Source organism: Gallus gallus, chromosome 12, assembly GCF_016699485.2.
Source record: "Gallus gallus isolate bGalGal1 chromosome 12, bGalGal1.mat.broiler.GRCg7b, whole genome shotgun sequence".
NCBI classification, from domain to species: Eukaryota; Metazoa; Chordata; class Aves; order Galliformes; family Phasianidae; genus Gallus; species Gallus gallus.
The window spans coordinates 11508397-11522245 of record NC_052543.1 but is presented as its reverse complement, the minus strand read 5'-3'; the positions used below and the strand labels follow the sequence as shown (position 1 = coordinate 11522245).

Genomic DNA, 13849 nt, shown 5'->3' with positions numbered 1-13849 from the left:
TAATAATATTAAACAAATGCACGTGAAATGCTAATAGCCCCCTGCTTAGAGCCAACTCCCTTGTTTGCATGATGTCCTCCCTCCCTCATTGACAAGAATAAGTTAAACTTATGACATGGAAGTTATATATGCCAATGAAACAATATGCAGCTTTGTAATAATGCATCTGCTCTTAATAATTAATTTGGAGTCTTTTTTTTTTTTTTTGATTGGATGGTAGAAGGAGAAGGTTGTGTTCATCCCTGAACACACTCACCTGGTCGTAGTACTTATTGATGTATTTGTACAATTCATGCAGAGCCACCAGGGAATTGAGGTCACCTGAGTAATTCTGAATAAGAGAGGAAGTTAGATAAAGCTGATAGTTAGATAAAGTGACATCTAACAACTGTTCTTGCAAATTCTCTGTCCTCATAACTAATAAGGAAATGTGCTGGAGTCACTCCCAGCACAAAGCAATGGGAAAGAGAATCCACCAGCAGTTCCTAGGGAAGGAAAAAAAATCAAACATACTCCTTGCCTGGAAGCCATGACTACAGTTTCCTCCTCAGTGGTACCACGAAACAAAGCAGCCACTGGGAACAACTAGTATTTCTGAGTAGAACGGCACACAGCTGAAATATCTGATCTTTGCATTACTAACTTCCTATTAGATGCACAGATGAATGGCTAGCATGATTTCTGAAATAAATACGTTTATTTACCCGTGATAGCTCAGCCAGGGCAGAGTTCATCTCCTGGTCACTGGCAGAGATGGTCTGGCGAATGTCTGCATAATACCTGCACAGTGGTACAGAGGCAGTTACCATTATGCCCTTCCTAGCTGCCTTCTTGAACTATACTCCCCACACCCATTGCTTACCTTTCCACCATCTGCTTGTAGCGAGGAATGTCCCGAGCGTAGAGCAGCTTGTTTATCGGAGAGTCCTTAAACATCCAAAACCAGAACCGATTACAAATAGCTCCTACACCACGCAGTGCACAAACCTCAGCAGGTGACACCATTCTATTCTCTGCCATTTGTCTAGGATCTGGAACTTTGGCCCTCTGTGCAGAGACACACTTCAAATACTGGCCTCCCTTCTAGTAACACAGTCTGAGGAACCACAAAGTGTTTTGGTGAAAGGACATCTGGGATCTCCAGTCTACCTTTCTACTTGGACCAGTATGGTATCACATTGGCCAAAGCTTCACAAAGACTAAATGTGAAATCCTCCAGAGATCCACCTCATCTCTGGTGACCCATTCTATTCTTGGCACAGGGAGAGTGGTGGTGGTAAATAAGTATTTTCCAATGGCGAACTCGACTCTCAAGATGCATTCTGTGACATACACTGTCTGCTGCAACCAGATAGCATGTGTGCTCTGTACCCTAAGTAGATGCAAGCTGCAAATACAGAGCACCCCTCGATAACTTGTGCTCTAAATAAAACACTTTCCTCCTCACAACACAGGTGTCTGCATTGAGCTGCTCTCCAGTGCTCTATTGGCACGTGGGAGCAAGGAGCAGGCCTGGCGGGCTGTCCTGGTAGAACAACACAGAGGTGCTGCCTTCTTGAGCCAGCACTGCTCAGCCTGTGCCAGCTGTGTGCTACTACCTCCATACTTACGCGCCCTAGCTTATGGTCAGCAATGGTACAGGAGTCCATGAAGGTCTGCGCAATGACCAGGAGCACAGCATCTACATTATCTGATGTCTGCACATCAAAAACAAACTGGGGATTCTTGATGATGTTGATCCAAAACCGCAGTGGGAGGCTGCAGGGAAGATGGAAGCATGACAGCTTATCAGCACAAAACGTGGCTGTAGTGCTGGAAGATAATCTGCACGTGTTACTGTTCATATCCCAGATTAAAAGCAAAGCAAAACCAGCTTTTCACACTGTGCTTTACTGCCTTGCACTCTCATTTTGCTTCTCTTCAGTAGACAGAGGTGACTGTCTCTCTGCAAGTGGGTAGCTCCAAATAGATTAGCAGTGCCTCCATCATGGCCCACAGGAAGACCATACCTGTTTGTCTTCCAGATATGGATGGTCTCAGGGTCTGCAATCCCATAGTGTAATGCTTGCTCATCCAACAGATCAAAGAAGTATTTGACTGCCAGAGGGACAGGACGGCTGGTACTGAGGATCACCTGGAACAAGTCATCCACAAACTTCTGCAGAGTGCCCTGTGGAGAACCAAGCAGGACACAGTCATTATAGGTAGAGGAGAGTGGAGAGCCCAGGCCTCACACTGATGAGAGGTTACCATTTTTTGCTCAGTGATCCCAAAACCACCTCACATCCACTGCAAGAAGCAGCAGTGGAGAAATGAGGCCCCAGAGGTGCCTGGAATGGAGGCCAGGGAAAAGTTTGTGAACAACCAAAACACAGAAGGCACTCAGACACACTCAAAGCCAGTGTGGGGAATTACTACAGGAGAGAGAGCTTGCAACATTATGGGTTGGCACTGCAGTGTAGAGACTGACCAGTGGAGGGGGACTGCTGACTGCCAGCTGCTGTATTCAGCCAGACAGGAACAACGGAGAAAGGGTTTGTTTGCTCAGCAGCTAGAAAAAAGTTTGTGGGCAGAACGGAGGCATTGCCTGGCAAAGTGCCTCAGTTGTCCCTTGAGGAATTGTACTTGTGCAAGAAGGATATTGCTGGGGAAAGTGGATGCTGAAAGCTGATCCTTTTTCAAGAACAGAGACTAAGGAACAAGTTCCTGCATCAATTCTTAACAGTGATACTGGAATAAAGCTTCTTCTCACCTTCATAGAGAGCAGACGTGTCAGATAGATCTCTGGGATTGCCTTGGCTCGCTCCCGATCTCTCAAGCTTCCACGGCGATGCTTGGGAAGCTCTGGCTCTTCTGTTGGTTTTACCAGGTGCCAAAGTTTTATCCCACCTTCATCCGCATCCTCCAGCATAGGTGTTTCTAAACAGGCAGTTATTTAAAGACAAATGTCAGCTCTATAAGTTAGGATTGGTAGAATTTTCTAGTCCTGCATTTTCACGTCCAGCTTGGCTTTCCTCTGCTTGTGCATTTTGCTATACTGTTCTCACCTCCTCTGCTCAAAGGTCCAATTTCCTGACAATCTTATAAGGGTTCAAATTGCCCATCAGCCTTCTATAGCAGCATAAAGCTACGGCCTATGGCAACTCTTGTCCCACCAACTTGACAGGTGCTATGAAATTATTTTATAAGAACAGACATCAAACTCACTCTCTCCTGGGATATAATCTTGATTCTCTCTATGGATATGTTTGGTCAGCCGTGGAACCAGAGCTACTGTTGCTCCGTCAGGCACCTGTACACAAACAAAAATCAACATTCAAAACAAGCAGCATGCTTCCCATCAGCACAACGGGCAAGTGCTTGTAGAGCAAAATAAATTCTGAACACACTGCACTGTTAATAGGAGCAGGGATACTGGGGCATCATCACTATCTGTCCCGATGGAGGGAGCCAGTCACAAATGAGGTATAACAGTGTGTAGAAGAGGAAAGGGCAGAAGAAGCAATGGTAGAGTCAGTTCTGACCTTGTAGTGCTGAAGAGTGTTCAGGCGCTTCCAAGTTCCTTGAACAACAGATGTCACGTCCTCGTCAGACAGGATCAGATGACCTGCCAGCCCTGATCTCCACTCTACAGTCATTAAAACACAGGAAATGAAAGGAAAACAACAACAGTTAAGCTGAGGCATCTCTGGAAGTCTACCGCACTTCAGCCTGAACCAGTGGAACTTTAAGACAGAAAAGAGACAAAATCCTCCCCTGATAGACATTATTTAAATGTTACCACTGACTCCACTGGCAGCAAGAGCTGGCTTAGGACTACAGCATCTCTACACTCAAATAGTTTTCCCCTCCCATACACATTCTCTGTCCATCCCCCACCGCCCACATCCTCTTTCTCAAGCCACTGTCATTGTCCAGATCTGACAAAGAACCCCAAGCATCATGAAATGATGAAAAAAGAACCCTGCCTCTCACATCTATAGCCTTTCCTATGACATGCCATGCTGCGTCCAACAAAAGTACAAGGTCAGCAACTCTGCATGCTCAGCAGAGAGTGACAAACTTCATGCACACGTGGGTTCTGTACACAAACAACCACTTTTTCACGTCCTCATTAAATTTTGGCACCAAGGAGTTCTGCTCACCGAGATCCAGGGTGTCTGGGTCTGGTCGGTGACAGTACGGCATCCCTTTATAAATCTGATCTAGGATTTTCTCCTTCACTTGTGTGATGGTGTCACAGTCCAGCACTTTAGCGGAAATCCCCTGGGAGTCCTCCGCCCCTCCTGCAGCAACTCCTGCTTGTGTTAAAGCATTTAAAGTCTGTGGAACAAAAGAAAAGGTCACAGCTACTCTGACACATCTGACACATTTTACGCCTTTGATGTCTGGCATTAAAGCAAGTTAACGTCTATTCCTTTCACTGAAGGAGTTTCAGAAAAGAAAATGGCACATATCATTAAACGCCACGTTCCTGGCCTTGCCCTGAGAGCTGGAAGTCAGTTTAACTGTGCTGTGGAGAGGCTTTCACCATTGCCATCAGCGATTTTATCCCCTTATTGCCATACACAGAGAGTGGCTCATACACCAGATTACTGTGATGCTAACTTCTATCAGCTAGGGCAAAAGTGCCTGATTTAGCAAAGCTCTGGCTCAGCGACAGCACTATGCTGCTGGGAGAAACCTGGCTGCCAGGAGACAGTGACAGGACACTGTACTTCTGCCCTGATGAGGAGAGAGACTGAGCCTTGTCACACCAGAGGGCCCACAAGGAACAACAGATTTGGTGCTTACCAGAGTGCGATACTCCAGGTCCTCCCTCAGAAGGCGGTTGTCATTCAGGGTGTATTTGGCTTTCCCTGTCACCCAGTCGACAGGCCCCTTGTCCACCTGGTGCTTGATTCCTCGAAACAGCATGTAAAGTGGCTCCCCTACAGAGTCCTGGCACAGAAAGAATGGAGTTTCACCTGTCAGGAATTCACCTTGTTCCCCCCGGCAGAACCAAACAGCCTGGAACCACAGATTCCCAAGCAGAGAGAGGAGCAGTGGGATTGAGGACACCATCACAGTGTTCTGCAGTTACCACTGCAGGCAAAGAAAGTCTCTGCCAACAGCTCTCACTCCAAGCACAGGGAACGTGTAGGGACTAAGGACCAGCTGGACACATAAGACCAAGGCATCGCTCTGTCTCCATGCCACTAAGCAGAAGGACACTCCTTGCCACTCTCTCCCAGGAGAGAAATGAAATCAGGGGGCATCCTCCCCACACACAAAGCACCCTACGGCCAGTGCGTCTTACACTGTGATGATACAGGAGCTACACGGAGTTCTCTCCATGATCTAGCAAGGCATGCTGAAACATGGAGTGGCATTAATGCATCTGTCTTCCCCAGCGACCTCTGAAACACAGGATGTCTCTGGCATTATTTCAGCTAATAGTGAGACACAGAGCAAAGCTGCGGCTGTCTCTCCTCTCTTTGCCCTTTTACTCCAGAAAGACACAAAGAACTCACCCTCACAAATGCATACAGGCAGATGGACATCCAGTTGGTTAACAGCTTCTCTACCACTGTTTCTGTCCTGAAAGAAGGCATGGGGTTGGTCACATGAATATAGTGCACAGCAAGGATGGAGCTGGAGGTGAAGATCACCCCTTTTGGGAAAAGAGAATGCTAAACAATGATAGACAATCAAGAAAAGAGGGAGAAAAAATAAATTACTTTAGGGACCAGTCAGGTTAAATCCTTTTGATCCCAGTCCTTATTTGAGGCACTTTGCAGCCTGAAGGAGGCACCAAATGACAGAAGTGAAGTGAGACAAATGAGGAGGGGAGAGAGGACAGCCTCCAGCAGGTCTCAAACAAAATAAATTTGTTCAGATCAGAAGGATGCACTGGACAGGAGGCTAATGGGGATCTGAACACAGGAGATATTTCAATTTAGTTTCCAAACACGGCACGATTGTGAGTCCAGACCTCTACACAGCAAATGAGACGAGCAGAGTTGGCAGTCCCAGTACTTGAACTCAAGAAGAGAACTAATGTACAGCAGCTGCAAAAGAACAGGAATCTGGGGTGGGCAATGCCAGCTTCTTCTCGCATCTTTTTTCCTCCACGCCAGCTGCTGGCTGGGGTGAGGGGTACCGTCATTTCTGCTTTCTCTTGTTTGGCATGTGTTGCCTGGACACATATTGGTCCTACAACTGAAGCTCATACCATAATGTTATCTTACCCACAGCAGTTTCAAAGTTTGCTATCTGGACAGAAAGGCTCTGTCCCCTCAGGTAACTAACGGTGGGATCACATCTGGCTGGCTCACCTCCGCAACATCAGCTTTGGGTTCTTAGCCACATACTGCTCCACAAGGTCATTCAGGAGTGTTTTGAGGATGTCAGTGAAGTATTCCAACTTCCCATGCAGTGACACAGTAAGCAGTGATGCCACATAGGCCCGGTCTCTTGGGGAGAAAGTGCGCTGAATTTCCAGAGTGTGGATGAACTGGTGGGAGGAGAGAGAAACCAGTGTGTGAATCCATTGAAAACAAGGCAGTCACAACTACTCTCTTGAGAGCAGTGCTGCTGCACAGGGGGCTGCACAGGAATGAACTCTACTGAGCACTGCCTGCTTCCTGCCACCAACTGACAGCAATAGGACCCAAATCCCACAGCATGCTGCAGGCAGAGAGAGGCACGTTACCTTGGTGAGGAAGAGCTTGCTGTTGAGCAGGTTGGAGAGCTGGACCAAGCCCTGCTCCACAGTTTGCCGACGGCACTCAGGGATGTCCAGGTCCCTTTGCAGTGGTGACTCACGGTGGCCCGGAAAGAAAATGCGCTCTGCATAGGACTTATAGTCCAGGAAGGGGATGCCTGTGCCCACAAGGTCACTTGTGAGGTCCATCATCTCAGTCATCAGGTCTGGGGGAAAGGAAACGCCTGTGATGTTGACCCCATTATCGTACAGCTGACAGTACAGAGCATGGAGTGAGTCTAGGCAGGAATTGGGGTCAGCAGGATGAGAGTGCCGGGAAGATGATGGATGTTTCCTATCAGAAGAGTCACGCTAGGGTCCCATTACTAGGACATCTATCACTGGATGAGGCACTGTGAGAACTGCATTAGGAACCAGAAAGTGAATTTGGTGATTGTTGTCTTTTACAGATAGGGGCTGGTTTGCTGTTTTATAAAGAGGAAGCCACAGTTTGGCACTGATCTGTGGTTATAGGCATTAACTATATACAAAGTACTAGAAATCTCCTGTTCCTCCCTGCCTTCCCACATTAGTTGTAGATTACAATCTGAGTTGCCTGAGTTGTGCAATTCCAGAGCTGTAGATGCCCCAACACAAGGGCTCACAGCTGAAAGCAGCTGAAGTTCAAGGTTTGCAGACTCAGGATATGTATGGGGTGTAATTCAACCTGCTCTACACACAGACTGGACCAGCTGCCCTTCAGATCCCTCCAAGTGTGCTGTCCTGACCTTTAGCTCCTCATCTGAGTCTGGAGGATGAACTGGAGAATCATAGGGGTCTTTACAGATCACTGTGCTCTGAATTAAAGAGAAACATTAAATAAGACATTTGGCCACGTTCCAATGCACTGGCATAGGATAAAAGCTACAGCCTGTCCTGAGCTACCCAAACAAATATGCAGCTATGAAAAAGCAGTAGGGCTCAGTGTGATTCTTCAAACCTCCCTGAATCTGCAGAAACATAAGAGCTCTGTGACTGACCTGTGAATTCCTTTTTGCATCTGTCCCGAACACTTGTTTCCAGATTTTCCAGCTGGATTTGAACTTTCTTGTAATCCCTCAGAGCCTGTTTACTCTTCCTCCTGTAATAAGCAGCAGAATTGTTCCCAGCGATCTTAGCCCAGGGATTGTCCTTACCAGCTGTTGTGCTTCTGCCAAGGACTCCAGGGCAACTGGAGCTCCCATACAATGCCACAGCCTCTCACCTGTATATGAAGACAATGACCAGAACAATCAGTGCCACAAAGGATGCTCCAACACCCAGACCGATCTGCGCCTCCAGCGGGAAGGTGAGCTGGCTTTCTGTGTCATACTGCACTCTGCCCAGGAGGAAGTTCAGGTTTCCCATCTGCACCTGTGAAGAAAGCATGTGCTGTTATATAAGCTCAGTGCAGCGCTGAAAAGCAAAGAAGTGGCTTCTCCATCATGATTACGGGTGGTATAAAGCTCTCCTGTAAGGCTACGTCCCATAGCACAACTTCTGAATTCAGCTGTACCATTTGTTTTCAGGCAGTGTTTGGCACTTACAGGTAGAGTTAAGAACAAGAACAGCTCCTTGCCACTAGGGCTTCTGCCCTTTCTCTTCTTCCTGTCCCACTGCTTCCACCACCACACCTTGCTTGTGCATCTACTGAAAACATGCCCTCCTGCTGATTCCCTACCGTGAACTCTGGGAGCAAGTCAGTGCCCTCCCGCTTTGTGCGATGCCGTGGAGCTGGCTGCTCAGAGGGAGGTTCACAGTAGAGATGGTTCCTTGTTAATGTCTTCACCACACAGATTCCTTCCCCAATCATGGCCATAACTTCGTCCTTGGAAATGGCCAGATCTAGATTTTCCCCCTGGAACAGAAATAGAACAGAACATCAGATGGGACTAAAAACCATCTCCATTATCCATAGTTCCAGAGACGATGAAGGAGACCAGCACTGCAAGATGAGAGGAGCCCTTTCTTTTTACTCCTAAGATGACGTGAAAAGGTTGGCAGCTTTGGGTTTGGCTTTTTTTCATACTAATATCTCATACATGAATAGCATTAGTTTATATTGAGACTAAAAATAAGAGTATGGAACTTTCTATGAGCCCTATGAATCCATATGGGCTCAAGAGGATTTTTTTGGTGCAGTCCTTTTCCCCTCATCTAATGTGCCATTTATCAGGGGCTGAAATAGATGTGCTGTTACAGGCCACAAGCCTTTCAAATGCTTTGAAACACTGGATGCTGCATGACACCAATTTAAAACAGTCTAAGGTTAGCAACAATTTTGTACAGCGTATGTTATTTGTTGCATTACCTCCACAGAAATGACACTTCCAGGCTTGTGACGGTAGGGCTTGGCAGGATCTTCAGCATTCAGAGGCTTGAGGATGGGGTTGACTTCGTAAGAGAAGGGCATGGGATGCAATGAGTTGAAATCAAAGCTCAGATTATCCAGAATAAATTCCAGTTTGATGCGGACACTCCGCAGCAGCAGGTTGATGGCTGGAGTTTTGCACAGGATCAGGTAGGAGGAGTTAACAAGACACGGTTCTTCAAACTAAAAGCAAAGACAAAAATGTCAGCGGGGAAACACTAACACTTCTCCTGCAGCTCTGCAATACTTCCCAGCCCTGAGCAATCTGGGGCCAATCTGTGCTCCTTTTATCTGGAGCGACGCCAGAGAAACTGCTAATTGTAGAGAGAAAAATACGAGATCTGAGGAATTCCCTGTGTTCCTCTGAAGGCCGTCTTCTGAGCACTGCTTTTGCTGCAAGTACCGAATTCTCAACAGTGGAAATTAGCTCTGACATTCCCCCAGCAGTAAATTCTGGAGTAGTATCAGCTTTAGATCAAAGACCTCCAACACAAGGCAGACTTACGTAATAACCTGAATGTTTCTGTGAAAGAAGTGTCCTGTGTTGGGTTACATACATTTTAAACATGTGGTGAAAGCATTAGTCTTTTTTTTTTTCCCCTTCCCCCATAGGAATTCATAGCCACAAAAAATACTGGAAAAACAGCTTTTACTACTGCATGTCCGTTGGGCGCACATTCAGCTCCACATCTGTGCAATAAAAACCTGAAAGGGATTTAGTGTGGAAAAAAAGCATCCTTCATGGTTAGAGAAGCTTTCATGTACATGTAAGAATATGAAAAGCATCATCCTCACCACATATCTCAGAATGCCAGATGAAATGTCAGATGATTATACCTCAGCACACTGGGAGGCTGAAGAAAAAGACAAAGCTTCCAAGTTCATGTCAAGGAGCGACTGAAGGAATTGGGGCTGTTTAGCCTGGGGAAAAGGAGGCTGAGGGGAGACCTTATTGCTCTCTTCCAATATTTGAAAGGTGGTTACAGTGAGAGCAGGGCTGGTCTCTTCTCACTGGTGACAGGTGACAGGATGAGGGGAAATGGCCTCAAGCTGCGCCAGGGTAAGTTTAGGTTGGATATCAGGAAAAACTTCTTTACAGACAGGGTTGTTAAGCACTGGAATAGGCTCCCCAGGGAGGTGGTTGAGTCACCATCCCTGGATGTGTTTAAAAACCATTTGGATGTGGCTCAGGGACATGATTTAGTGGAGGGCTGTCAGTTGGGGTAGTATGGTCAGGTCATAGTTGGACTCAGTCATCTTTAAGGTCTTTTCCAATCTGAGCGATTCTATGATTCTATATACAGGAAGCCCTCTATTGTTTGCAGTATGAATACAAATGCTTGTACTACAGCTAACAAATGTTGTCTAATTCTGCTGCAAGATCTGCTGTCTTGATGGTCAGATCAATACCTCCAGTTACACATTTCAAGACAGGCAGCTGGAGAGCAGAAAAATATTGGACATCCCTAAGCAAAAGTAGATCCAACTCATGCCAATGTTTGTGAAAGCACTTAACCTGGCAGACATCGCTTTCATTTGGCCAAGACTTAGTTGGTAGGACACGAGTAGATAAGAGCAACGGGTCCGGAAGCCCCAGTGACAGAAAGTCCACCTCTGCAATACAACAGACCAGCCCTCACACACCCACAGCCTACGCCACGTTACCTGCTGGATGCTGCACAGAGCACCCCTGGGGCACTCAGTGTCTGGGATGATTCTGCGCCATCGCCCCAGTCCTCGGCGCCGGCGTTCAGATGGAGAAACTGTAACTCGAATCTTCGGGCTCTGTACAACATCCAAGTTGTATCCATGAACTCTGAGTACTCTCCCTCCACTGGAAGAGAAAAGCAGCTCATCTCACACACCTATTGTTTGCTAGCTCTGTCTTGCCCATGCTCCCGCCCTTCTGCTTATGCCCACTCCTACAAGCCTGGCTTTACTCTAAAGCGCAACACAACAAACAGATGCCAGCAGTGCTGTAGTACCTGCCTACCACAGCATAGAGCCCTGGGGAAGGTGCAAGCACTGTCTCTGTACCTGAGAAAGCTTTTGGGTGGCTCTGCAAAAGTGATATTGGGATCCAGAGTATATCTGAAGAGGGATCCTTCCAGCCTCCGCTCCTGGTCCCCGTATTTGATAGTGACTGGGAGTTCTATAGACACGTTGCTGGGACTCGTCTGGCATGCCAACTGATCCTCCGTCATCTCAGAGAGGCTTGGAGAGATAAAAAGGGGAACAAGGGATTCATACAGCCACTGAAGTGACAGGTTTTATAATACAGTGCCTTGCTCTTTGCTGATAGCCTGTGACCCTCTTCCCCTGTTTTCTTAAGTTTAATGCTGAAATGTTCTAAGTTTAATGCTGACAGCCCTGCAGGGCTCTAGGGCAGACGTGGGGCAGCGCACAGCTAGCACATTGGCAGGCTCTGATCTTACATGTGGCAGGGGAGGTCTCCGAGCAGGATGCTGATCTCATTAGGATGTCCAGTTAACAGCTTTGAGCCCAGCAGGGTAAGGCAGGTTCCTCCTGCTTTGGGGCCCTGAGTTGGAACAATGGATTTCAGCTCTGGGTTCTGGAAGGAAAAAGGGAAAAAAAGAAAAAAGAAAAAAGAACTTGAGTGTTTGTGTGACAAGGACCTCACAAAATAAGGCAAGGAAAGAAAGCAATGGGGATCTCCGGCACTCTGAAAATACAAGCTATAGATTTCTAATCACAGCAGCCCTCAGGTAGGATCCCGCAGCTCCACTCACTGCGGAGTGGTCGCAGCAGAGGGAGGGGACCAACTGCACCAGCAAGAAACGTGAGCTACGGACTTGTCTTTGCACAGAATGCAAAAGGCAGATGGGTGCTGCAAATAGCAAAGCCATAAGCCTCACGCACAAACCCTGGGATCAACAGTTCAAAGGGATTGTTCAGATCAGTAACTGGATTAAGAACTCAAGTTAGGAAATACAAGGTAGTAAATAAATTGTCTGTTTGTCTAGCAGATGAGGAGATTACCAGCAGGGAGCCCTAAGAATTTGTGTTAAGACCCGTGCACTTAAAAACGTTGTTAGGTCACCTGGGAAGGAGAAAGGAAATGTGATAACATTATTCACAGCAATAAAAACTCAGTCCTACTGAGGTGGTGCACAAAAACTCGGGGGGGCCTGGCAACAAAGTGGGACAAGTAATTCACTGCTGGTAAGTGAAAAGCCAGATAGGTGAAATGGGAAGGAGCTGGGAGACTACAACAGTAAAGCAGCCCAGGTGTGAGCTTTGAGACAGCTAATGCCCATTCACAAGTGCCTATAATGATTCTATTGCCGGCAAGCACAGATCTCAATAAAAACCACATCAAGTGTTATGAACTCCTGGAAAATGGGTAGAATATAATAAGGACATCTATGACACAGTACACTCACATCTTCAATACAGCATGCAGCTCCCATCGCCTTGCCTAAAAATGGTCACCAGGGAACCAGAGAACAACAACGAGCATAATCCAATGCACAAAACATTTCTATATGGCCAAAGATGTGATAGCCCAAGACTTTTCAGGCATCCCTTTCCTCCTCCCAAGGGAAATGGAGACATGCAACTGGTCACATACAATTAATTCGTAGCTGTACAGCAAGGGTGAAGAGTGAGTATTGGATCTTACTTCAGTATTTCATAGTGGCTGGGTTTAAGATATCAACAACTTATCAGCAAGGTGTTTAAAAATAAAGGGAACCTCTCCATGCAATGCACAGTAATTCCAGACTCGCTGCCCCCAGCTGCTGAAGGTCAGAAGTAAAGGCAGTGTTCAAGTTCTTAATTTTCAAGTTAAGAAGAAGTCACAACTAACATCTCTAAATCAGAAAGATACGTTGGTGCAACCCATCAGAGCTGTGCTTATAAACTTAACCATAGGGGAAAAGAAAACTCACACAACACAAACAGCAGATAAATCAGAAAAAACCCCAGCATCAACTTTCTGATAGTGTCTGACGTTCCTGTACAGCAGAAGTACTGAAAGAACAGAGAGAGGGGTTAAAGAAGTGACAGCTGCATTACCTGATAGGTGAAGATATGCTCAGAGACTCCACGTCCTCCTCCAGGCACTTCCACCACAACGTGGCCCAGTCTCTCTGTCCAGCTCCCCCCGGTGACGCAGACGATGCTGTGGGACAGTCCGAGAACAGCGTCACAGCATGGAAAAGAAGATGAGCTGTACCCATTGTGCCATGTCCTAAAAGCACCTAGCAACCTCAGCTCCCTTCTCTTGCAGCCTTATCAGGCACTCAGAACATAGAACTGAACATGGAAAAACTCCTTTACAAGCTAGTTTAGGTGCAGCAGAAAAAAGCAGGTGGCCGTTCAAATGGGCCCACTCTATCTGACAGTGGGACAAATAGGATGAAGGCCACTGTAGCAGCTGCACGAAGAGGCCAAGAACTCCACTACAGTCCAGAGCTGATCCAAACAGTGACTTTCAGAGCGGCTTCAGGCTAGCAGGGGCCAATCCACACATTAGCACTGTGCCTAATGCAGAACAAAAGTCAACACAAGAGGTCCAGTTGGCACTGCTCTTCAGTCAGCAGCCTGTAGGACCTGCCAGCTCCTTCAGTATGCACCCCCCCTTCTTCCCAGTCCCTTCCCCCATTGTCAGCTTCTCCCATGCCAAATTACAAGGTGAAAAATCAGGTCATACTTCAAATAGAGTAGCAAGGAATCCTGTGCTACGGCACTGATTTACTAATAGAAAAACCCAGCTCTGCAGCAGACTTTTG

At 46.9% G+C, this 13849-nt stretch overlaps 1 protein-coding gene across 8 annotated transcripts in view; it reads right to left on the bottom strand.

Annotated features, from left to right (window-relative positions):
• Positions 1-13849, bottom strand: part of PLXNB3 (plexin B3) — a 67458-nt gene that overhangs the window by 3840 nt on the left and 49769 nt on the right. For all 8 annotated transcript variants that reach the window (XM_046899754.1, NM_001389285.2, XM_040646059.2 and 5 more), the window contains 21 exons: positions 13134-13239; positions 11531-11667; positions 11133-11309; positions 10761-10929; positions 9036-9278; positions 8406-8582; positions 7950-8098; positions 7726-7826; positions 6695-6912; positions 6318-6496; positions 5514-5580; positions 4795-4941; positions 4146-4323; positions 3525-3628; positions 3208-3292; positions 2753-2919; positions 2010-2170; positions 1611-1758; positions 863-927; positions 705-780; positions 257-331 (listed from right to left, as the gene is read on the bottom strand). In XM_046899754.1, coding sequence (XP_046755710.1) covers positions 257-331; positions 705-780; positions 863-927; positions 1611-1758; positions 2010-2170; positions 2753-2919; positions 3208-3292; positions 3525-3628; positions 4146-4323; positions 4795-4941; positions 5514-5580; positions 6318-6496; positions 6695-6912; positions 7726-7826; positions 7950-8098; positions 8406-8582; positions 9036-9278; positions 10761-10929; positions 11133-11309; positions 11531-11667; positions 13134-13239 — 2929 coding nt within the window. The remainder of the gene's footprint in view (positions 1-256; positions 332-704; positions 781-862; positions 928-1610; positions 1759-2009; positions 2171-2752; positions 2920-3207; positions 3293-3524; positions 3629-4145; positions 4324-4794; positions 4942-5513; positions 5581-6317; positions 6497-6694; positions 6913-7725; positions 7827-7949; positions 8099-8405; positions 8583-9035; positions 9279-10760; positions 10930-11132; positions 11310-11530; positions 11668-13133; positions 13240-13849) is intronic.